Here is a 25845-nt window from a genome sequence, read left to right as displayed (position 1 = left end):
TCATTATTTCCAAGGTTATAATATTTTGCGTCATTCTGTAGCTTTTAATCAGGTTTATGTATTCTTCTTTAATTAAAATCTTTAGTTCCCTCTAGCGTCCAATTTTTAGAATTGTTTATCTCTTTTATGTTCAAAACAAGTCAACTTATAATTAATTCCAAAATCTTATTTCAAATTTATCTGGGCCCTTAATCCATTTATAACTTTCTAAAATCAAAGTCTTAATTAGCTTTTTGTTGTTAATTTCAATTTTTTAAGTTATTAAGCTTGTAGTTAAAATGTTCTTTCATTAAGGATTCAAGGCAGACTTACTCAGTGTTTTCAGACTTGTTGATTCAGAGGTTCCTAATAGCTAAAAAGCGGTTAGCAAGCAACTTCCAAAAGTGATTAGAAAAAGAAGTATGCAAATTTAGTGTCCTTTTAAAGGCGCCAACCATGGTTTGAGCAAGATGGATATTCCCTTGTCTCCCAGTGCTCAAAACTCACCGGAAACTGCTGTCTTGTGGTCTCCTTGTGAGGAGCAACTCTCTGGAGTACTTGTGGGCAATCTTCTGTACTCTCTTTGTCTGGAGAGGTTCGAAGAGCCAATCTATTCACCGGCTCTTTGTACTTCACCATGGTCGTCAGCTCCACTTCAGTCCGCCATTTCTTCCTCCAGAAGCCGTCTGCAGGGGAGGCTCTTTGGAAGATGCTCCCTACAGCCAGAGGTTTCTCTATGTGATATATAAGAGAGGGCTGCTCAGGTGGCTCCGTGGCTATGGAATATTCTCCCCAGGGTGCTATTTTTTGAAACCCAGGTCCCACTCTTGCACGATTGAGGAAAGTAGCAAAAAACAAATCTTTACTCCTCTTTTAACTGTTAATTGATTTTAATGACTTGAATTGCATTGATTGCACTGTCATCTTAAATAATTTGTGTTCTGTTTTATCATGGTAAACCGTGTAAGCTTTATATAAGCAGAAAGGCAGGATATAAACTAAATAAAGAAATGAAAGAATTTTAGATGCCTGTAACCATGGATTCTTGATGATATGCTACAGTGCGAGCAGGTCCTTTGCCTACTCAGAATTAAGCAGTCTTTACTGTAACTTTTTTTAATTGCCATCTCTAAGTGGGCATTTGAGTATAGTTTACTTTGCTTTCTGTTTGCTTTTTTGTACTCAGTTAATAATTTAAAAAAAAAAAGAGCATACATTCATATAGTTATGCTAAAATGGGGCCTATTATTCTGTCTTAGTTTCCACCCATCTATTGCAGCAAAATGCTTGGAATTGTGGTAAATATGACAGGGTGTATGTATGAGGATGACAGGGGCAGCTTTGATTTTATGTATTTATTTTCTAAACAATACGAATAGAGCACAAACCTCATTTGAGTCGACCCTGATTGCTAATAACTATTTGACATGGAAAATAGGTCACTATTATTCTCTCTTTATATAGCCTGAAAAAAATAAATTTCCCATGGCTGCTGAATGGTCCTATGGCATTGCTAGGATGGGACCCAGATCTCCTGGTCAGAGTCCAGTTTTATTTTCATCACAGGACAAAACTACAGCAGGCATAATCGTGAATAAATGTGGGTATCTATTTATATTTGATTAATTTTACTTTTACAATCCTTGAAAAAAGTAATGATGTCTGTACCTCAGTTGTTTCTCCACATCTCCCCAAGAAAAATCTGAAATGGCTTTTATGGAGATGCTACATAAAATAGGTAACTGACTGAACCTTGAGCATCTTTCATAGGTGACTGTGGTTAGGACTTAGATCATTTTTGTTTTCATCCTGCTGTAGCAAATAGCAAGCAAAAGACAATATTTGGGCAGCACAGTTACCCAGTCTTCCTCAGGTTGCTGTGTACCAGGAAATCAGCTTTACCTATTCAGATGCACCCTCTAGAAAGGAAGGGATATATTGCTGCAGATAACAGGTGAAGAATTCTGAAGTTTTACAGAAGAAGCAACTGGATCAATTCCACGGATTGTGGTCAGTCACAAAAGCATGCCCAGTGTGAATGCAAAGGGAAGAATCCCTTATTTATTGCCAATATAGGAGGGTTGAATGAAAAGGAATGCCTCCAGTGTTATAAGTCTCCAAAATATGGCAGTTTTAATGCATTAGGAGCTCTGATGTGTTCTTTAGCATCTGTTCTTTCACTTCATTTGGTGGAAGGCTGTTGTGAGAAAAGGTTGTGTTGTTATACTGTAGTTGGAAGCCTGCTGTGATATTCATCAGTACACTTTAAGCAAAGTTCCATGCTTGAATTTTTGACTGCTGAAGGAATTCTTCCAATTGAAATTCACCACTGAATGCAGGGTGTTTATGGTGATGATTGTCTTGGCATGAGTACTGTGCGTTGCTGGGCCAAAAAAATAAAAGGATGGTGAATGGGCAGAGCTGATTTGTGTGATCAAGAACAAAATTGATGACTTGTGACAGCAACTGATTAATTACACATGAGAAAAGTTGATGAATTGACTAAGGACAATCGGCAGATCACTCAAAGGGAAATTGCTGTCAAGCTTGGCATTTCACAGGAATGCGTGGTCACATTATTGATGTTCTTCAATATTGAAAGGTTTGTTCAAGATGAGTTCCTCTCATGCAGAAGAGATGAAAAGTTGAAATTTGCCAGCAATTGTCATGCTATGAAAATGAAGATGAGGAATTTCTTCATAGCTTTGTGGTAGACAACAAAATGGAGGCTCATCATTATGACCCAAAAATGAAGTATCAGTCCATAGAATATCATCACACAGCTTTATCTGTGGAAAAAAAATCAAAACCTAGGCTTTGGCACAAAAATGCATGGTTACATCCTTTGGGACACAAATGGAATTATTAACATGGATTTCCTTGAACCTGGCGGCATTATCAACTCAGAGTGCTGCACTGCATCACTCAACACTAAAACAAAGATTAGGCAGAGTTTCAAACCACAAGAAAGAAATTTTGCTGCAACATGACAGTGCTAGATGTCATACCTCACAAACTACTCAAGAAGCAATTGAGCAGTTGGATTTCATGTCTTACCCAATTCTGCCATACAATCCAGACTTGGTTTTGTGTGACTTCCACCTTTTCCCAAAATTGAAGGGAAACAGTGGACATCTGTTTGATTTAAATGAAGAGATGGAAAGGAGCATCAGGACCTGGTTGAAGAGACAACATGTGGAGGGTTTTGTTTTGTTTTATTTTTTGTTGTTTTTGTGACAGCTTTAAGAAGCTTTTCCATCATTGCAGAATTGTGTACTGAATGGTGGCGATTATGTGGAGAGCTAAATATAGTTAACAAAAGAGCTCTTTTCAAGGATTATTTTCCTGTTTAGTATATTAAAATATCCCCATTTAAACTAAAATTATGGAGCTGGCATTACTTTTCATCCAGCCTTCATACCATATGGATTTGGATTAATGTCATATTGACTTATTAAATACCAAGAATGTGGCCCTTGGTAACATTTAGCATAGTAACTGAAGATGCAGCCTTGGTAATTCAACAAAATTGTGAAAAACAGCTTTTGGTTGTCCTGCAGAGATTAGATTTTTAGTTGACGCTATATCATAGTGAGTACCAACATCACTCCGTTTAATGACTTGTACATGCCAAGTCTGTGATGTAAACCTCTTGAGTAGAGAGGAAACACATACTCTGAACAATATTGAAAGGAATATTTAAGAGCCCATGCATTTTTCTGACTCAGTTGCATTGTAACTTTAATCAGATAGTGGATATCACCAAAATTAAATGAATACTTTACATCCTATATTTTCATATGAATTTAAAAGTTTATCATCTGAATGAACCCTAATTCTTTTAAATCAGGGATGAGAAGAAGCCTATATCCCCACCTCCCAAAAGTATGGCCTCTTTGGTCGCAAAACGTTTCCCACCCATCGGAAACACACCTCTATTTGCAATCTCCTTTCATGACCGCCTGTTTTCAATGGACTTCTCTGAGAGGTTCTGGTTAAGAACCCATCTCACTTAGTAACAGCAACCAGTGTTCGATGGCATCCTGTCTCTGGTGCCAGAAATAATGTAGCTATCAGAACTCTAAGCAACAGGTAAACTTTTAAATTTACCTTAAAGCCTAAAACTGTAAACATTTTAACATACTAGATGTCCATAGACAATTTTCCCCACAAATAAGGGCTTGTTGAAAACAAGAATCTTTGGGAAGCATCTAAAATGCATTAATTTTGGCATCCTTCAACTACTGGGGCAAAACATTTTAAGGGTAGATGCCACCCGAAGGAAAACTTCTGTCAGTTACTGCTAGATGATGATCCACAGTGTAGGTCTTCCATGCAAAGGTGGCTACTAGGATCAGCATTCCTTTTGGTGGTAGCACCCTGGCTGTGACATGCTGTTCCTGAAGAGGCTCATGCAGCATTTTTTAGGCATTTTGGTATCACGTAAAGTCTTTTATTCTCTGAGGCTTTAAAACAGCAGCGTTCTTAGTCACTATATATTTTGTATATTTGTTTGGGGTTTGCTTTTATTTTCTCTGCTGGGAATGTCTGCTCTTCAGACCTTTGCATGGTATTGATTGGATGGCATTAAGCCATACATTGTTTAACTATGGCTTATTGAATGAACCAGAATCAACTGGGTTTCTACAGCTTGCTAAGTAATAAACCATGGTTTACACACTAGAATAACAGATTCGCACATATGAAGCCAACAACAAATAATCCACTTCATTGTTTATTGCAGCCTATGTCCTTTTTATTATATTTTATTGTTTTCCACTGTAAACCATCTGCAGAATCATATTGCTGAATGGCATGTATTCAGTCATGTATTACGTATGAATAATAAAGATTTTGTTAAGCCTAATTCACAGAGATTGGTGCTGCAGAGGTAAAACTGTTCTTTTGACTGCAGCTAGGTTCAACCCTCCATGTATCCTGTCTACAGCTTAAACTCATACGATTCAAGAATAGTTTTTGTTTTGTTGTTGTTTCTTAAAAAAAAAATCCTTCTCTTTGGGTAAAGTAGTCTTTAGTGTTATTGCTAAAATACACAAAACAGCCTATTTAGTTGATGCTTCTTCACCTATAAAATGGGTTTAATAACATTTAATTATAGACTGCTCTGAGCTGTCACAATATTTAATTAGGTAATGTTTGTGGAGCGGTCTGCTAATAAGATACACCATATAAATGTTAAGTATTATGATTGCAAAAGGTCACTGGAGAAAAGAATACACATGTCCTATTAAATTGGCATAAATGAACCATATCCAAATTGAAGATAAGCTGTTTCTGCACTTTCAGAACCAGGAGTTGGCACAGACGTTTTGGGTATTGCAAACGTATCCATGCATTCTTCCTGTCTTCCTTCTTCTGTAGGTGAAAGATACTGTAGATAAGTATGTCTTTACGAAGAAAAATAATCCATTCAATAGTGGATGGAATAAATATCATAGTATGGCTTTCTAATATGTTTTTGGGCACCTTCATTTTCCATTTTCTCTGCTTTCTATCCTAATCAGGCACTTAGGTCTGCAAAGATAGGCTAAAACTGGCTGGGATACAAGATCTGAGCTGCTGTCGCTTGGATGCCAATTAATAATTTATATATTTATTAAATTTCTATCCTGCCTTTTGTTCAAGAGGTCAATACAATGTACATATGTCTCCCTCTTCCTGGGTTCCCCCACAAAGCAAGCCTATGAGGTAGGTTCCCCATAACAGCAACTCTGTGAGAGAAACTGACTGGTCCAAAATTACCAAGTGAACTTCCATAGCTAGAGGTGGACTAGAACCTGGACCATAATAACTCTCTTACTCCTCTAGACCTAGTTTATGTTTTATTCACCTAAGCCCAGTTTGTTGGGGCTCTTACCTTTCCAGTAATTATCCTTTTTCAGTCAGGTCTACTATCACATTTTATTTTATTTATTAATCTTATACACCACTAAGCTAGCTGAGAAAAATGATATAATAGAGTGATTTCTATTTCTATAGAATGAAAAGTCATGTAATAGAATGATTTTAAAACATCAGTAATAATTAGTTTTAAAATAGTGCATATGACATAAGGACTCTTAAATTGTGGCCCACTGTTCACAGAGGGTCTCCAGCATTCCTCCAACCACCTTTATGAGGCTATTCATTTCCTTTGGAAAAATGATGCAGAAAACAGTTGTCTCATATTTTGAAGAACTAAGGCTTTTAAGAACTAATAGTGGCTTGGAATGAGCTTTGTTGATTCTCAAATGCTGCCTGAAAGTGATACTGTATGATGAAGAACAAAAGCTGGAATTCCTACAAATGCCACTCTGATCACCAAAAGTTGGACTTGATAGAGAAGGATGTCATTTCTAGCTAGAAGGCACTGCACAAGATTCTTTCCTGTCCAGTGAAGAAAACCTTTTATTTCAGCCATATACAGAGTATGATTCTCTTGGTGAACATCTGGGAATAAGGGTAGCTGGCTACTCTCTCTTCCTGCTTACTCTGGAATAGCCTCTGCTCCCCATAGGCTGCTTTTGTATGGCATATAACTCAACCCTGGAGAGTTACTTTGCTTAAGGAGCTCCCATATTTTGTATGCATAGACCAAATCCAATAGGTAGTGTCCTCCTCAGGGTCCTGAACCACCATAGTAGGCCTCTTGAGAGTAGCCCACGTCATTCCTCTTTCTCCACCCCATGTACCATCCCATCCAGTGTTTACCAGTTCTCCTGCCAATATAATGATGGAAAGAAGAGAAATCTCCTTACTACATGGCCTGGAGAACTTGAGTGCTGCCTTCTTAGCCCAGAAGAAGGCAGGACAATCCCAAAAATCAGAGGATTCCTGCTGCTGGTGCCACCTAGTGCTGGGTCCCCACATTGGATCCACCTGATACATAGTCAGTTGGGAGAAAGGGAAGCAGCCCAAGTTGGTGCCACCCAGTGCCTAATCCTTTGGAAGTTTGTTACATGTGGAAATGCTTGCAGCCAGTAGTACATGCCACCTCCTCTTTGCCCCACTGCTTCTGGAAGCTCCCCTGGCTCATGGATTGGCTCAGTCAGTGAAGTTTGGTGATTTCTCTGGTTCCAGGGCTCTCAGGCTTTGATCTTGGCTGCCTCATGGCCCCTTAGCCACAGGTTGCCTCTGGTGTGCTGATCAGCCAAGCTTGTGATTGCCAGAGTTTCCCTCTGTCCTGGCATTAGAAAATTTGCAGCCCTCTTTGCCTCTTGCTCTTATTTTTTGTCCTGTTTTATTTCATCTTTGTTGGTTCTGAACCCTCAGAAAAAGGAAAAAGCCACTGCTTCTTCCCTGAAGACAAAGGAAAGCTAAAAACTGAAGGAAGAAGTAGGACAGGAAAAGTCATAAGCCCTGTTTTGTAGCCAGAGGAGGTGGTGTTAATCCTTTCCTTAAGCTCTATCTTTGGTGATGGAGAAGCATTGTTCCCTGTAGTATCATACCCATTTTTTTTTTCAAATGACAAAATAGTGAGGACTCAAGCCACTACTTGGAACATCAGTTTCATTTTTCTGAGTTCCATTTCTGAGTGACTTTTATTTTGTCTCAGCAAGCTTCTTTTTTAAAATCCAGAAAAACACCCTTTCTTCAGACTGTGCCCATATTGATTTAATGATCCCACTAATCCATTATCTGCACACAATGTAAGATTAATTTCCCATCCCTCTCGCTTGCCTTGCAGATCTGAAACTCTCCCAACCATGTTTTTCCTTGGACTCCTGTTGCTTCTTGTTTTGCACAGTGAAGCCTTCAGCACCCGTTTTCCTGATGAAACCATTGCAGAATTTTCAGTGAATGTTTACAATCAGCTGAGAGCTACAGGAGAAGATGAAAATATTATTTTCTCCCCACTGGGAATAGCAATAGCAATGGGGATGGTGGAGCTTGGTGCTCACGGCTCCACCCTGAAAGAAATTCAGCACTCCATGGGCTATGAAGGTTTGAAAAATGGTAACACGCTTTAATATTTTTCAGCTCAATTAAAAAGCAAGTCTGTTTTCTTAATGTCTATAATGCTTCCGAAACTCCTTAAACTCGCTCTGCCTGTCTGTCAGTCAAATCTTTAATGGGCAACTCTGTTTTCTTCAGAAATCTATTTATTAATAGGATTCTGAACAGGACTGATGATCTGTTGCTATAAGTGAATCTTAATATTGCTAGAAATATGATCTTCTGAATAGGAAGGTGTGACCCTAATATTAAAAGGGAAAATAACATTTAGTTTAATGTATATTCTCTGAAAATCTGTTCTTTGACTATATGTTGCATCCATTGGACAAGGCATTAGCTTGGACACAGAACACATCTGTCCCAGCAGATCGCAGACATCCTCACTCCAAATCCATAAGCTGGCCCTTGCTCACATACATAAGAGGTCAGATGCAATTTCTCGTTCTCCATTGAAAATAGAGAAAAACTTTGGTCAAATGATGTCCAGAGGCAGAACCAAAGGAGAGAATGCAGGGAGAAAAGATTGGGTACCGGGTCTAGAAAAGGAAAAGAACGGACATAATTCTCTTGAGCATCTGATTGAAGGTTGGAATATACAAAGAACTGGAAGAATCCAGGGAATCAAGCAGAGACTTTGTTTCTGGAATGTCTAAGCAGGAGCATACAAATTTAGCAAGAAAACTGCATTAGAATTTTGATCATAATTTGTCCTAAATTCATATTCATAAAATAGCATTCAGGAAAAAAAATAAGAACTGATGGTGTCATATGAAATTGTAAGCATTACTTTACAGACAAACACACTTTTACCCTTTAACCATCAGAAAAATCAGCTCAGGTATATCTGGGTTACACACCAGGAATAGGGGAGGGCACCAGGAGTCAGAATATAAAGATCCAGAGGGTTTTCATCTAGTGTAAACATCATTAGTATAACTTTTCAAGAAACCTGTAAGGGAGCTCAGTAGAAATCTTTAGAATAATAAAGCAAATTTTAAACAGCTGGAAGATCTGTGTAAATATTTATCACAAGTGGTTGGAAAGTTCCCATTAAAAGCTGGAAACATAAGGACAGATAATGTATGTTTATAAAAACGGTTGACTGTCAGATGAAGCATGCTGCTACTATTAGCTAGTCAGTTTCTTGCCTTGTACAGCAATACTTGGCCTGTACATTTTTGCAAAAAAAGGATGCAGGAAGAAGGAAAATATAGAAACAGGGATCACAGTGGGAAATGTGATAGCTGACTTGTAAGAATGTAAGAATATCCTAAATTTTAACCATATTTGTTCCAGTAAATGACGTTTTTATGATATTTTGAAATTATTGCTTTATTTAAATAGATTAGAGACTAGTGATGGGGGGGAAAGAAGCAATAAAAATAAGTCATCAAGAGAGGACTGTTTTTCCCCCTTAAGTCCTGCCACCAGTAAAAATTAAGGCTCCACAGTGTCTGTGGGCAGCTGACAATTAAAAAGTTAAAAAGAAAACAACATATATCAAATAAAATTATGATTAACCCAGTTATATGGGTTTTGTAAAAAGGACAAGGTAACTGGCCTATCAGTAACGCTTAAGCAAGATGGTTATCAGCCTGTATTTCAGGCCTCTGGGAATGGCCAATGGGTAAAGCTTATTCCTTCCTATTTAATAAAGGATAGTACACACCAACTGAAAAGGATACTTTCCTGAGACATTGAACTGGCCAGTAAGAGAACATGATGGTGGTCTAGGTAAAGCTTTGGACCCAGTGCACTAACATTGCAGTGGTTGAGTTAATTGCACATTAAACTCAGTGGGTCATAGTGAGAATTTTAGTTGTATTTAGAATAGACTAATCAGATCTTCTCTGAGTATGACCTGCTTAGTCTATTCTAAATGGAACTAAAATTCTCACTACAACCCATCACTTTACAGAGACACATGCTGCAGGGGTAACCCATTCCTGTTCTTTGAGGAAAAGTAACTACATCTGTCCTTTTATTTATACTCATGTAGATTTCCTTGTTTCCTTAATGCACCCTAATTTTGTATGTCCAACTCTTAAGAGCTGCAGGAATTAACTTGAAAGTCCAGAAGTATTTCTTTTGCTTTGACAAGCAAGTAATTTGATTTGGCAGGGGGCGCGATCACTCTTTTGCCCAATTTTAGGAAGTCGGAGTCCAATTTGATCCCCGAAATCTTGGTGTACGTACATTCAAGGCTGATTAAAGATGCGCCATAGGACCAGGAGTGGTCATATGCAACCCATGAAACTCCTTTTTGCATCTCGGAAATGCAGTTTCTAGCCTTTTTAAGATAGGAAACAGATGAAAACAGCATCCCAAAGATGTTACGTGCTGTCCCTGTTACATGCTGACCCCTACCATATTGCCTTCGAAACTAAATAGCCAACATCCAGGATCAAAATCTTGGATTTAAAGAAGGAACGAGTTGAGAGTTGAGAGCACTGATTGCAGGAAAAACAAAGCCTAAAATTGTCCTCTAATGAAACTAAGCCCAAGCCAGCCTAAAGGTTTCCATGAATGTTTGCCTGCTGAAAATTACGTGGATCTCTGTAGTGGTTTATGTCACCTGCTATTTGTATTGGAGGAAAGGGTAATGGATGAAGGACAAATTAAAAGAACTCTGGCAATGGGAAGGTGACATAGGACAGTAGATGTCACTATCATGTCTGCTTCAATGCCAAGAATATTAATGATCAGGATGTTGGAGCGTGAGCTGTAATCTGGACTGCCATTTCCAGATTAGGAAGGTCCAGAATGTACCCTGTGTGGATTTAAATAAGCCTTAGAAAGTGCAAGCTCACTTATTGGTGGAGAACTTGAGTCTTTGGTCTAGCGGAGTTTTAAACATAGTATATTTCTAGCAAGGGAATCAATGTTTAGTCCCTTATATATTGTTGGATGGCAAATCCTATCTTGGTTCACAACTGAGTGGTAGAAGCTGCATTCAAGAACATCTCTAAAGTTCCTGTCTGAAAGGAAGGATAAAGGTCATGGTGCTTAATTACCATTTCCTGGCAATACAACCAAAGTAGTCCATACTGAGGTGAAGTTTTGTATGCCCATGAGAGCCCTTTGGAGCTTCTGTGTCCCTTATTGCTTCTCATTTTTCTTGAAGAAGAGTTAAATTTATGAAGTATTCCATAGTAACCTTCTTAACTGAAACATAAATGAACATTTATCCTTTTTCTCCAGGAAGACAGTGAGATACGTTGCCGTTCTATCAGACCAATTTTAATCTCTTCCTCTAATTTCAGGTGAAGAATTTGCCTTCCTAAAAGACCTTTCTGATATGGCTACCGCTGAAGATAGCCAGTATGTGATGAAGCTTGCCAATTCCCTTTATGTGCAAAATGGATATCACATTAGCGATAAATTTTTGCAGCTGCTGAAAAAATATTTTAAAGCTGACGTTGAAGTTGTGGATTTCAGTCAAAATATAGCTGTTGCTAGCTACATCAATAAATGGGTGGAGAACCATACTAACAGTATGTTCCTAATTATTTTTCAATTCTTCTTGATGTCAGTGGTTGTCACTGTATGCCAATTGTGCATGTACACGGAGACACACAGTTAAATTCCAATTTTCAAAGATCCTTTTGATTTTATCGGCTTTAATTTCATTTTGTTTTGTTTCTGTATGATCAATCCATATAGTCAATGTTGAGTAACTTAAAATAATTCATTGTAGAAATGTCCTAATGCAGTCAAACATGTTTCACTCCAATAAAACAAAATGTTTTGTTTTATTATTGGAGTAACCCTACGTATAAACATTTCAGAGTTCGAGGCTCATTATGAAAGAACTTTGGAAGCCTTTGGAAGATGAGCATACAGTAATCTGCAGGGCACCCGTGGGTTCTCTTCGTGTAATGAAAGGAAGAAGCCCATGCTTGAAAAGGAAATCTGCCCATATACACAATATGGATCCTGTGAAATCTGATACAGTTATTTAATTCATCACTGTCAATGCAGAATTCCAAACTCAGAATTATTACAGCAAAAAGCAAGCAAACCATTCCCCCATGGAAACACCAGATCATAGACAATGCATTCTGATTGGAGTGATTTATTTTGGAATGTGTGCACAGCAGCTGCTATGCTTGGCTAACAAACCTCTCAGGGCTTGAACACATGCAAGATGTCTCTTCTCTTCCCTGAACAAATGTTGGTGGGTCGGATGCTAAGATGCATGCTCTGTTTATTACTAATTTACTAACCTTAAAACCTAGGAAACATTGCCAAGGTACTGATAAAGCTTCGAAACAATAATTATTGAAAGATTTTTCGGTGGTATGATATCATTAAGATGTGATGGCAGTAGGCCTGTGAAAGAACACATGGTTTACATGCACAAGGTCTCACATTCAGTTCCCAGCATTACAAAAGCTCCTTCTTGCATCCTTTGAAAATTACTACCTCTCTGCATTAGATGGACCAGTAGTATGACTCCACATATCCACTACCTATATTCCTCAGAATGTATTTTATTGTCTATCATAATATTATATCCAATGATATATTAGCAGAAAGAGTACAAATGAAGTCACACAACTAGTGCAAACAGCACTTAACCTAGTAAATGAATTGTAGAATAGCTTGCGTAAGCAGAATGAGACATTAGCTTTGACATAATCTGAAGAACAATCAAATTCAAGTCTCTAGAAGTGGAAAAAGCTTAGCACTACTAAAATAAGTCCATCTGATGTAGCTCAGTGTCCTGTTCAGAGATAATAGCATTGGTATTGCACAGAAAATAGAGAGATGGACTGATGTTTAAAATATAAGCATTTCCATCCTTTCTCTCCCCCCCTGCTTAAATTCTGCATTTTGGGTACTTGTCTAAAAGAATTTAGTAAAATATAAATAACCTGTAAGTAATAGAGCAGTATTGTAAAGAGTGAGGGTTTTTTAAATTATTATTTCCAGTAACTTCACTTGATTGGTATTGGATTCCAAAGCATCATTAAAATGAAGATTAGTTCACTGAATGGATTTAAAAAAAGACAACTCCTATGAGGTTTTGGTGTGCATGTGCTTATGCTTTTCCTGCACGGTTGCATGTTGACAGTATAGGAAATTTCTCTTAGTGGTGGGAGTGGATTTGAAGTTTTTGAACCCCCTACCGCATCCTCTCTTTTGATGTAAAGCAGGACAGTTATGAGCAGGAATCCAGGAGTTTCCTTTAAAGCTATTTTTCAGTGCTCAGGTATAGGAGGGCTGGCAGATCTGGTCTGCAAAAATCCTAACAACTGCTAGATGGCAGGAAAGAGATACAAAAAACTAACCCTACCTATGGAGTTACACAGCTGTAAATAATGACACAATTTTTAAATCTGTGCTCACAACTACAGGCATGCTCATGAGAATTGGAAGAAGTAACTGTAAAGTTACATAGTCTCCATACTCCACTTTTTCTGTGGTTGTGAAGTGCTCTAGCTGGCCTGTGGCTAGAGACCCTAGAGACATAAAACACATGACTTTCAAATGTCACATATTTCTCTCAGACACTCAGACACCTATTTCACTCAGACAAAGCAGCCATCAACAGACACATAGAGGTAAACGACATTTACATACCATTCAAAAGAGACAATAGAAAAGCTAAAAGACCTCCTCGCCAGCAATCAACACCCAGATATGCAAAGATTAACACTAGGATTAACACCAGATGAACAATCAAATGGCACAATAAACCCTAATCAAGGAACTATTAACTCAGTCAATCAACCAAGCAGCAAACAACAGCCCAAGCAAGGAACTCCCAAGGAGAGAACAACACCCCTACCAACACAAGCAGGGCAAGCCATGGTATATAAATTGAGAGCAAGGCCCACTCCCTCTTCACACTGAAGATGTTGCCTAGTCTGCAAGAAAACTACAGGGCTCAGAGAGCACCAAGGACTCCACAGTTCAACCCTGAGCTACAAATATTCACTTCAATTGGTACCTATTTCTTTTTCAATTATAGAACTATGTGTTGTTATGCTGCACTGCATTCTTTGATTTGTCTTCACAGAAGCACAACTTCACTTGTGAAAAAACTCAACAGTGTTCTGGGAGCAAAAGGGTCTTAGATATCCAGTCCTACTGTCACAGCTGGTTGGGGTCAGCTGCAAAAAGCAATGACCAAAAAAGCTAATGATCAGGTTCTGAACTGACCGCCAAGGCTCCAAAGGCAAATCTCAAAGGCTCTTGACAGCTTCCTCTGCTTAATAATTAAACAAACCTTTTCTCATAGAAGCAATGCTCAGAATGGGGAGCTAAGCCATCAGCATTCTTTTGTAAGGCTAGCACCTTTCAAATTCTCTTGTGTCACTTGATTCCTTCTGGGTTTGCTATTGGTCATTGGGAAGGGAATATAGGAAGATTACAAAGTCCATCCCACCTTCCACCTATCAGTTGTCCTAATGATGGCAAGTTAATCCACTTTGTCCACTTTGGGGTAGAAAGCCAGTGTGGTGTAGTGATTAGAGTATTCAATCAAGGAGATACAAGCTCAAATCTATATTTTCAGAGGGAGGGAGGGATAGATAATGGCCAGTCACTAGCTCTCAGCCCAACCAATTTCACAAGGATATGGCTGAATGGTTAAAGCTGGAGGATGGAATATAAATGCATGTCATTTGAGCTCTGGAGGAAAAGTGTGATATAAATTTAGAATTAATCATACTTAAATTGTGTAGGTTGCCAGTGTTCAAAACCTGGGGACTTCCCTGCCCAAACAGCAGTTTAAAGTAAGCATGAGATATTTGATCTGGAAATTATTTTAATTATTTGCTTGCTTGTTTGTTTTCATTTAGCAAGTTGGTAAAGTTTTGATTTTAAATGCTCATTTGGACCTGCTGATTGATGTGCTTCCTCTCTCCTTTCATCTGACAGATATGATCAAAGACTTTGTGTCAGCAAGGGATTTCAACGCTCTCACTTACATGGCTGTGGTCAATGCAATCTACTTTAAGGGAAATTGGAAGTCTCAATTCAGACCAGAGAACACAAGAACCTTCTCTTTCACTAAGGATGATGAAAGTGAAGTTCAAATTCCCATGATGTATCAGCAAGGAGAATTTTATTATGGTAAGGAACAGAAAATGTCCATTTTTTTATTAGCCCTCTTATTGCAACTAGATCCTTCTTGTTAAATTCTAGACACATCCTTTGATTCTTCAGTCCAAGTGCCAAATCACACATTCTGTCAACAGTATCCCTTACACAATGCCCCTTGGAACAAATGGGGAAAGTATTCATTATAATGCCCCAAAGAAGCTTCCAATTGAGTCTTTCAGTGATTGCTGACTCTGAAATCTGTTTTTATTGATAGAGCATAGTAATTCAAAAACCTGATTCTCATCTTTCCTACAAAGCAAAAAGTAGTTTTTTATCTTAATTCTTCACTTGGAGTGTAATGGCATGTGAGTACTGAGTTTTACCCTGCAAGAGTATTGCAATTACATCAAACTGTGTAGTGTTTTGAAGCCTCAAAACACTACACAAAAAATGTTGCTTACTGCAAGATTCTGTGACATTCAACTTGCAATTGGAGCTGAAATCCTTGTTGATGAAGAAAAGTTCCCTCCTTCCTGCATCCTCTTGCATCAATCATGTCACATCCTTTTTCTGTCCAAAATTCTAATGCTTTGGGATATTACTCCCTGTTAAACGACAAGAGAGAAAAACTGTCTGAAAACAATGTTGAATATTTCGCAGCTGCAAAGTGCATGTTCTTTCTCCTTGCTTGGAGTAGGCTTGATGGGTTGGATGACAGCCCCCATCCCATTTGATGATATACCATATGGTTCCCTTATACTGTATATGTATGTATGTACTGTGTGTGTGAATGTATGTATGTATGTGTGTGCATGTGTGTACATGTGTGTGTGTGTATGTATATGTGTGTGTGTGTACATATATACATATATACATATATATCAGCCCTAATTTAATGGCTAGTTAAGGAAGTACTCTGGCTATCTAGTCACTCCTTTCCAATTCAGCACTGTAGAGCAAGCGTATTCACATATTCACATCTTGGATGCTCTGCTTATAATCCAGCAAATGTAGAGCAGTAATTCCAAGCAGCCTCTCATCCTGGATTAGCAAGAGCCAAATCTGTTTGGTTTTAGAAATGGACTTTCATTTTTCATCTACCTATCATTTTAAAGTTCAAATGCTTTGAGGCACAAAAGGGAACATTTTAGCTGGATTTTGACTTGAGATGCTTTTCTGTATTGTCTGAAACCGAACTTGCTATAAACTGGTTGACTTGTTATGATTTGAAACAGCCATTTGAAGGCAACTTGCAAACCATTGCTTGCACGAAGCATTGTTTTATTAATTCCTGAATTTATAGATTATGGGGATCAACTCACAAAGTTATGAAGTTGAACTTCTAGAGAAACAAAAATAGGCAAAAAGTTACAACCCATGGTTTCTCTCTCATGCTTTGGAACGTCATATCACAGTACACATTCATGATTTTGCATTCAGTTTAGATCCAGCTTTCATGTTCAAACAGTCTGTAATAGTAAACTGTCAATTCATTACATCTCCAAAGCATAGATCAACTAAAAATACGACAGTGCTCTATTTTACCCATTTTCACTGAAAAAAAAATGGGGCCATATTCCCCAGCTGGATGAAAAATTCCAACTAACTTTTTTGGGGGGGGTTCTTTTAGGGGAATTCAGTGATGGATCTAATGAAGCAGGAGGCATCTATCAAGTCCTGGAAATACCATATGAGGGAGATGAGTTCAGCATGATGATAGTTCTCTCCCGGCAGGAAGTGCCACTAGCCACACTGGAGCCTTTGGTCAAAGCCCAGCTGATCGAGGAATGGGCAACCTCTGTGAAGAAACAAAAGGTTGAGGTGTATCTTCCAAGGTGGGAGTCCACTTCTAGTTTCTTATGGTAGAAAGAGGAGAACCAGTTAGTTTGGGCTGGTAGGGAGGGAATAAAAGAGTAGGAGGAGAGAGAAGGAGAATGAGATAGAAATGCTTGATGCATTAAGGTAGGGGACAACCTTTTGAAGGCTAGGAACTATAGTACATATTTGGTAAGGACCACACTGAGCGAGGTGAGCATGTAAAGTCGATGCTTTTATCATACATGTCACCGGAGACAAGATTTCTTACGTTTTTCCTGGATGTTGAAGAAGAGTGTGGGAGCACCTTTTGTTAAACCTGCAGTTTAGTGTTCTTTTCTACTATAAAAAGGAAAGAACATAAGCTTCTGATGTTCTGCCAGCGTGGTCAACATTATTCTGAGGAACACAAAAAAAGGTCTTGTAGCTCTGTGGCCTTCTTAAGATATGTAGGAAGATTTAACTCAGTCCCTCGTGTAAAATGGAAATATTATTCAGCGGAGAGTAGTGGTGAGGATATATGAGAATGCTGTTGTAAGAAACGTTTGGGCAATATTTATTTGTTTTGATTAAGAAGTGTTTGTATCCTTTTCTACTAAAAAGTAGTTGAGGGAGCTAATAGAAATAATGAAAACAAGAGTAAAGCAATGCAACAGTTTGCATGTAATAGCCCACTAGAAGGTAAACACAGTAATGTGCTTGACAAAGTGGAAGACATTTGGTATTTAAAGATTGATTAATCATTTTTTCCATCTCCTCTGCTGATCTCCCCCACTGTTTTTGTTACTTGAGAAGGACAGGGGTCTTTAAGTGCCTGGCTGGAAGCTTCCATGTTCTCTGTCCACATCCTTTGGTTTGATAGGGTGAAAAGAATCCTACCAAGAGTTAAAAGCAAGAGGCTTAGCTTCATAGTCTATCATAATCTATTTTCAAAAGTGCATGGCCCAGTTTTGGGAAAGCCAAATCATAGGAAGCCTTAAAGCAGTGTAGTAAAGAATTCAAAAAAAAAAAAAAGCACCCCTCCAAAGAGATGATACAACTTCTGTTTGTTTAAATATGTGTGGTGGGGATGAATCAACTTAAGATTCTCATCCACACTGTAAACCAGGCTGAATGGTCCCTTGAATCTTTAAAGGAATTTTGAGGCCTACATAAGGAAGATAAGGAGCTTTGCTTGAGGCTTCTCTGAAAGCAAGCTGTAAATTTGAAGACAGCTTTAAATCCACATGGAACCTACCTTCTCTTCTATAGTCAGAGCTGCACTGATGTCTGCTATTCTTGCTTCTCACTGTTTCCTCTGCAGAATATTTTCATTTAGCCCTGGATCTGAAAGTATGCCTTTAGTCTAAGACCTTTGGACTTTCTTCTTTGCTTTCCCCGACCAGAAAACAGCTTACGACTCCTCAGTGCTCTCTTTTCTTCTAATTTTCCCTCCATGAATAACATTTTAAGACACCTTTCTCCTAACCTGGTGTCCTCTGGGGAACCTCTGTCCCCATGCTGACCTGGCTGGGAATTCTGAGAGTTTCACTCTAAGCACACCTAGAGGACCCAACTTTGGGGAGGACAGCTCTAAGATGTTATCCTTTTTAACTTATTCTCCCATTCCTTACATTTTTCTTTTCATTTCATCCAGCTTTCTTTAAAGTGGGCATTCTTATATTCACTTCAACTTATGTTTTGCTAGAGCAGTGATTTCTACCCCCAGCAAGTTTAAGATGTGTGGACTTCAACTCCCAGAATTCTCTCATGCTGGCTGGGGAATTCTGGGAGTTGAAGTCCACACATCTTAAAGCTGCTGAGGGTGGGAAGCACTGGGCTAGAGTGACGAATGGCTGTCTGCACTTTTTTAGTCATGGAGGGCTTATAAGGGAGTAAGTTGTACCCCAGTGCTTATTTTTCTGCATATCTGCTAAGTTGCATAGTTTCATTTAAAGCTTAATGCCAGCTTGGGTAAACCTGTTAGTACCTTAATGTTGCAAATGAGAAATGGCCACTGTCTTTGGAATATACAAAGTATGCTATTTGGTAAGTTTTAATTTTGTTCCATTATAAGCTATTCTAATGAAACCTTGCTTGAAAAAGCATTGCAGTTTTAAGATTATTGAATGCTGACACATTTCATTTAAATTCTAATTAGAATGCCTTCTTCTTTCTAATTTAACGAGTTTTTGAAACAGTGCATGTCTTTTGGAAATAAACACCCACATGTTGAATAAGCCACAGTTACACAGTGTGTTTGAGTTAATGGTGCTTAAGAGGCAAGCACCATTTTATCTGTATGAAAAGTCATCAGATGGTTGTTTCAGTTGGCTGCCAACAGGTAGGGCTTTTTTGTGGACTGTGAACCCATTAGATTCAAAGGGAGAAGTATGATTTGGAGCATGCTTAGGCCCAGATATACTGCAGCACCTGCTGGAAACCTCTTAAAGCAGCTACCTCTTTTTCCTGGGTTCACACAGCTGTTAGAATTTTCCTTATCAGGTTCGTTTCTGAGCTGGGATCAAAGACAGGCAGTTGCATGAAATTAAGTTCTTTATTCACCCAAGAGCAAAAGCAAAGACAGCTGGCTGTTAGGTGGGCGGCCGCGCAGGACCCCCTTCTTACAGCACATTATATAGATTCCATTCAACTCCTCCTTCAGAAGACCACCCCTTACTCAGTTACCCATACTCCACCTTAACCTTATTCCATATTAGGAATTTCCTTCCTTCCCTCTATCATCATTCCATATAAGGGACTTCCTTCCATCCTTGCTAGGGCACCTTGACCGTTATTAAACAATGCCTTTCCTCTGGAGAAGCTATCCTTGGAGTGTACACCTTATCTTGTTTCTACGGGCATAGCTATCTATCAAGGCCTGCTAGAAAGGAAGAGTAAGAAAGTCAACAAAATTCTTCTAGGAAATACAACACAGCTTCAGGGCCATAAAACAAATGCAAAGGTCTCTAATATATGAACACTACATATAAAATATATGAAAATGAAATATATTCATATTGAAGTTATATATATGTAAAATCTTCTATCACAGCTGCCCTTTGCACATGTACCTATGTTCGTGCCAAATCATATTTCTCCCTTCTAATCCGAAATGGTGCACAGCCTTATCTGATCCAATCTGATCTGTTCCTATCACTTGCATTAAAGGAGCATCACAAGGTTTCCAAATAATTATTTTAAGCATGCAATATTTGGGGCAAGAGCAAGTAAGTTTTGTACTGTTGTATTAGAAATAGTGCTATTTTCCTCCACTGAAATTCTTCTGTAGGATTCAAATATATTTGGAAAGCTAACTGTTTTCTCCTTAACTGTCTCTGCTAGTTGTACAATAGCACCAAATTACACATGCACATGCACAACATTAGAGTGCACTCCTTTTATTTATGATGCTTCATTATATTCTCTCTTTATTGGCATTTTTCTATCCCCCACCTGAGACAATGTGAACCCACTGAGCATTTTCACTAGGCTATTTTCAATTAAAAGTTGCCCCTGAGTTTATTCTCTAAATATTTTTTACTTCCACAAATACTTCCCAGTGCTGTGCTTTGCCCCTGACTATATTTGCACATTTTGCTACTGTGGCATAAATGATTACATTAGGAAATATAATCTAGATTTCATCTCTGAAGCCCTGAAATCAGATTTCTTGTTTATAGTTAGCACCATGGAAGACAAGTTTGTTGGGAGTAGATTTTACCCATCTTCCATCTGTTTTAGCTCATGTTTCATTCCCTCCGCCCTGCCAGCCACAGAGATGAAATGTTAAGAATAGTCCTGCTTTTTACAGGTCTTCTTTAGGACTTTGGCTCATCTTGGGAGAAGTAAAAGTTAATGAAACCCATGGTAAGCAGGAATATAGATTTGAAAATTAATATATCAAAGACCAAGACAAGAGTGTTTAACAGGGCAAATGAAATGGGCAACTGCCAGTAAACCATAAATGTTGTAAAAAATAGAGCAAGTACAGTAGGTGGAATTTGTGTTCCTTGGTAGAACGCTTAGCACATATGGGAAAATGGATGAGAAATTTTAAGATGAGCAAATGCTGATGAAACCTAATGCAAGAAGTGAGAGGATAAAGGATGAATAGATAATGAATGAAGGTAGATTGAATACCAAAATGAGTGACCAGTACAAAAAGAACTACATTGAGATAATATGGTCATATAGCGTCACTGCTGCGAGATGGGCAGCTCTATAAATGATTTAAATAAATAAAATAAATGAAATGAAATGAAATGAAATGAAATGAAATGAAATGAAATGAAATGAAGAAAAGATTCAATTGCAAAACAAATATATGAAGGAAGAGTGAATGGGTCACGAAGTAAGTTATGGTTGTGTTGGATAGAGTTAATGAGATCCTGAAAAAGAGATGAAAGGCTTAAGAACAAAAGGAGGTGTATGAATCAGTATATGACCGTGACAGAAGTGAGCATGGTTTGTAAGGATAGAAAGGTATGGACAGGTGTAACAAGTATTGGTGCAAATCAGATTTAGTTAGATTTCCTTTTCTCTTATCTCATGTCTTTGATTTCTTTTGACCACTACTTCTCACTCCCTTTCTCCATTTTGCAAATTTATTTGCATAGCATTGCTTACCTTAAAAGGAATTGCCTAATCGTTGCATACAGTAGGGTTGGTAGGCAGATAAAACCATGTGCTTAAAATGCTGAGAAAATGCAGTTGCTTTATTGGGATTTAATTGAGGGAAAGATTAGCAACTCTTGTTACTGCTAACAAGGAAAGAACTGCACATCTCTTTTGCAAGACCCCAAGACAACAGCAGAGGGTGAAGGATTCATGGAGAAACATGGCTACTGTTATTAGCTAGCATGTCCCCCTTTTATATTCTTCCACTAAACTGTGTTTAGAAGACATTTTTGCAAATTAGTTTCACGGTCTGTTTCCTTGCTATGCCAAAATAGATTTAAAATGTTGCTTGCTTTGGCTCAGAAATAATGATTCAAGAACAAAACCAAGTATAATTTAACAATTCTGAGTTGTTTTACTGTTTTTACATTTTGCTATTAAGACAAGCAAACTGCAGTTTCAGTTGGACACAGATAGTGTAGACAGAAAATTGGAAATGTTGTGATTAACTCAGTTTGGCTTAGTCATTCAGGCCCTTTTACAAATGTAGAAGTTTTAAAAATGCTCATTTTATAAATGAATGGCATTTTTCAGGGGACTGAAAGTTTTAACCTTTTTTCTACTATTGTTTCTCAGTGTATTGGGCCTGCAAGCCACAAACGACTTTTTAAATTTCCCTACCCTGGGTCCCCCCACGTTTTTATTTTTTATAAGGATAACCTAAAATATTTACAAAGTATTTATTTAGCCCATTGATAACATTCAGCAGATCTGCTTGCAGTCCTCATAGAAATTCAAGCTTGAAGCCTGTAATTAATCTCTGGAATTTAATAAGGGACCAACTGTATTGGAGAACTGCACTCCAAGCTTATTACACTAGCTACCCCTTTTGTCCCTATTATGAAAGTAATGCTGGTGAGAAATGGCATCAAGTTTATCTGTTTTCGGCTCTGCTTCGCTCATTAATATTTAAGGAAGGCTTTAACAAAGTCTAGTAGGGAAAAAAATGCCTATGTATAAAAGCCAGTTCCCCATCTATTATCCTGCTGTAGCATCACAGTCTACTCTGACCGATAGACAAATCCTTGAATGAGGCGAAGCACATATGAAAAAAGACAGTTCCTCAGTGAGTGCAGTCACTAGGGCAGGGATGAACCACCAAGCTGTGTGAAAGCCGGTGGGACCTCTTCTGGCCAGAACTGCTGCAAATCAGTGGTAGATTTTCCTGCCATTTTGAGGTAGACAACCCACAAAATTGTTGTGTAGCCCGCCAGATAGCTTAATTCAGTTAAAGGAGGGGGAAAAAAAAAACCACAGGAAAGTACAAACCATTCTGGGGCGGCCTATGTCTGTGACGTGACAGCACCCACTGTGATGGAATGTGAGGGCGATCTTGGAAGATGCCACCTAGGGAATGATCAGATAAAAGAGAAAGATGCCCACAACAGAGTAACAGCCAGAGAAAGAAACTGTTTTTTTAACTTCCTTCAGAGTACAGAACCAGTTAATTAAAACAAAACAAAAAATCCCAGAGCCCCTGATCAAGAGGCAAAGCTCTAGTGGTAGAACATTGGCTCAATCCCTTCTGAGCATTATCACCCAAACACATCTGTAGTGGACCACACCAAAAACGTAACTCGAAATTTTATTACATCACAATATTATTGAGGCTACTGATCCGTAAGGTCGCTACTGTGTAATACGTTCTTTAAAAATCAGACAAAGTTCACTGACACATTCCTGCTTTTTTTTTTCCCTCAAGTTAAGTGGCAGAATCAACTTTTCAACCAGAAAATTAGAGGTGACAATAAGAAAGATTTCTATTTGGATCAAATAAATCTCCAGTATATTGTCTTTTCCTAGATGCTGTAACTGGCATGCTCCAAGGGCTTGCCAGCCAGTACCAAAAATTATTATCTCTCTCCTGAGCACATAACAAAATCACAAACTGTCACAGAAATCTAAAATGCTTTGTTTTACTGTCACAGCAATTTAGCGTGTTTCTCAGCTTCAGTTGTGCCTTGCAAAAAAATAGAGGAGGAAATGAGATGGGACACAACTCAACTTTGGTCAATATGAGTAGAAAATGGTTCATATCTCAGGAGACACCACTGAGTTCTGTAGACAAGGGATTGCTGTCCTTGAGACAAGGTCTTCAGGGACAATCAAGATGTTGTAGAGCTCCATATCCTACAGCAAGCATGTGGGCAGCTAGAAAACTGTATGTATGCAACTTCCGGTCCCTGTTTTGTTGCCTACAGAGCTGTACTTCACAATTACACTCCTAAAATTAGACAGCATGAGGGTCTTTTTTTTCCATTTTGTTTGTTGGGATAACAAGCAAAACAGGTACGTAGGCTTTTAATGCATCTATTTACACAAATCCCATGACACACGTGCACAGTACACCAAAGAAAAGGCCAGCCTCATTGTGGCTGGTAATGTCACTACATACCCCTTTGATTCTTAAAAACCAGTTTTGTTATTAACAATAACAATAATGGATCTCCTGGTCCCAAAAAGTGTGTTCAAGGGGAGAGTTAGAGTTTTCTGTCCTGCAAGGTCCTGTCCTAGTCAAGGGTCCTTGCGGTAGTTGATATAGAGAGTAAGAAAGATGACCTTGATGGACATATGCAAACTTTGTTGCCAAGGCAAAAACTGTGAAAGCATGTTTTGAGTCCAGAACATCCAGATAACATTCAGAAGTGGCTCAGACAGATACCTCTCTAATTCACTGAACTGAAGGGGAGGAGATGCAACACAATTGGGCTTTCAAGATTCTGTAAATAAAATAAATAAAAGTCATTTTAGCCTTCCTGTGGAGTTGATTTCTTGGTCTGGTCTACCTGGTGGGGTGGACAGTTACATAGTTCCCTTATATTTGTGTGTGTATCTCCCTTAGTCTATCCAAGAGCACCAACTAAATGCAAACATATATTAGAATAACATATTAGTTTGAAATACATTAAAATTGTATTTAGTTCTGAAACAGGATGACATTCCTCAGGTGTAGTTCTACCAGTGTGCCACTATGAGCAGATTTAGGATGGAGAAAGCAGACTAGCTGAAATCAGGGTTTCTAAAGCAGAAGTGAGGAGCTTGTAGCTCCCAAAATCCTGTTGAAATGCAAAATGCATCCCTTTCAAAATGTTTGCGCTGCTGAGTGTCTTGAATGAAGTGTTGTTCTACACCTTTACTTTGGTTTTTAAGAAATGTTATGCCCTGGCCAGCTACCTTTGAAAGGCTTTTTTTAAAAAAACTGTTCAATCGTGTCCGATTCTCAGAGACTGCCTGGACAAGTCCTTGCAGTTTTCTTGGCAAGATTTCAGAAGTGATTTGCCATTGTCTCCTTCCTAGGGCTGAGAGAGAGTGACTGGCCCAAGGTCCCAAGCTGGTTTTGCAGGCAGGACTAGAACTCATGTCTCCCAGTTTCTAGCCTGATGCTTTAACTACTACACTAAACTGGTAACACAAGGTTACACAAGGTAATTTGGGAGTGGAGTACTAGGGAACAGGAGAAGGAAATCTGTTCTGGATCCATAAGAGACTGTGAGAAGACTAGGAATAGTGTCAGGAACTTGCAACTGGACTGCTGCTGTGGAGTTGGCGAATTTCTGTTTGCCTGCCTGAAAGACTTTGTGTTGCTGTGGTTGGTTTGCTGAGTATTAGAGTGCACGTACTAAGTAAATGAGCTTTTGCTTATAGATGGGGAGCTTCAGAGTCCATTTACAAATATGTATGCTTTCAGAAAAAAATGTTCCTTTTGCCAATCTTTATGTAAGTTGCCTGGCTGGTAGTAGTTAGCATGGATTGCCACTTGCTGCTTTGAGGTGACAAACAAGGGAACAAGGAGCAGATAATGAATCGCCATAAGCAAAACATTCAAAATGTTTTGAATTTTGTTGCAACAGAGCGTTCTTGCTATTTCGAATTCTGTTCTGTTCCAAGACAGCCAACTTGAGATTCAATTCTGAGACAATGTTCTAGATGAGGCACATTGTTTGAAACATACCTTTAGTTGGCAATCAGTTTCAGAGTGGTTTTGGTGTATTAAGCCTAAAGTTTGCAAACCAGTTGTTCTCCTTCCTTCCTTTTCTGGGGAGGTTGGGGGGTTGAAAACAGCAAGAAATTATACCACAGCTCAACTGTTTGCTGCCTAAAGCAGTGGTGCAGTTTTTAAAAGCAAAGCTCTTGTTTATTTATCTTCTCTGTTCCTTTGTTATGTTCCTAACTGCTTTGTTGTATTTTTCCCCATGTTCTGTCATTATAATGCAGTTTCTGGATGCTATTTAAAACTGACTGCATTTCAGTTTGCTTTGTTCACACAGACTCCCCTCCCCAACTTTCTATTGACTCAAAGTCCTTTGCAAGGGTGATGTTGTATGACTGCAAAACAATTAGTCTCGGGGTATTACTGCGAACAAGACAATGCCCAGGAATAAG

The 25845-nt window shown here is 38.5% G+C and overlaps 1 protein-coding gene across 2 annotated transcripts in view; it reads left to right on the top strand.

Moving 5' to 3' along the window:
* The window catches only part of SERPINI1 (serpin family I member 1), a 104832-nt gene that overhangs the window by 56671 nt on the left and 22316 nt on the right, over positions 1 to 25845 (top strand). For both annotated transcript variants that reach the window (XM_063306481.1, XM_063306479.1), the window contains exons 2-5: positions 7667 to 7935; positions 11199 to 11429; positions 14824 to 15018; positions 16619 to 16823. In XM_063306481.1, the coding sequence (XP_063162551.1) occupies positions 7686 to 7935; positions 11199 to 11429; positions 14824 to 15018; positions 16619 to 16823 (881 nt within the window). In that variant the 5' untranslated portion in view covers positions 7667 to 7685. The remainder of the gene's footprint in view (positions 1 to 7666; positions 7936 to 11198; positions 11430 to 14823; positions 15019 to 16618; positions 16824 to 25845) is intronic.

The sequence above is a fragment of the Candoia aspera genome, chromosome 6 (genome assembly GCF_035149785.1).
Source record: "Candoia aspera isolate rCanAsp1 chromosome 6, rCanAsp1.hap2, whole genome shotgun sequence".
NCBI classification, from domain to species: domain Eukaryota; kingdom Metazoa; phylum Chordata; class Lepidosauria; order Squamata; family Boidae; genus Candoia; species Candoia aspera.
This window is presented reverse-complemented; position numbering and strand designations above follow the sequence as displayed.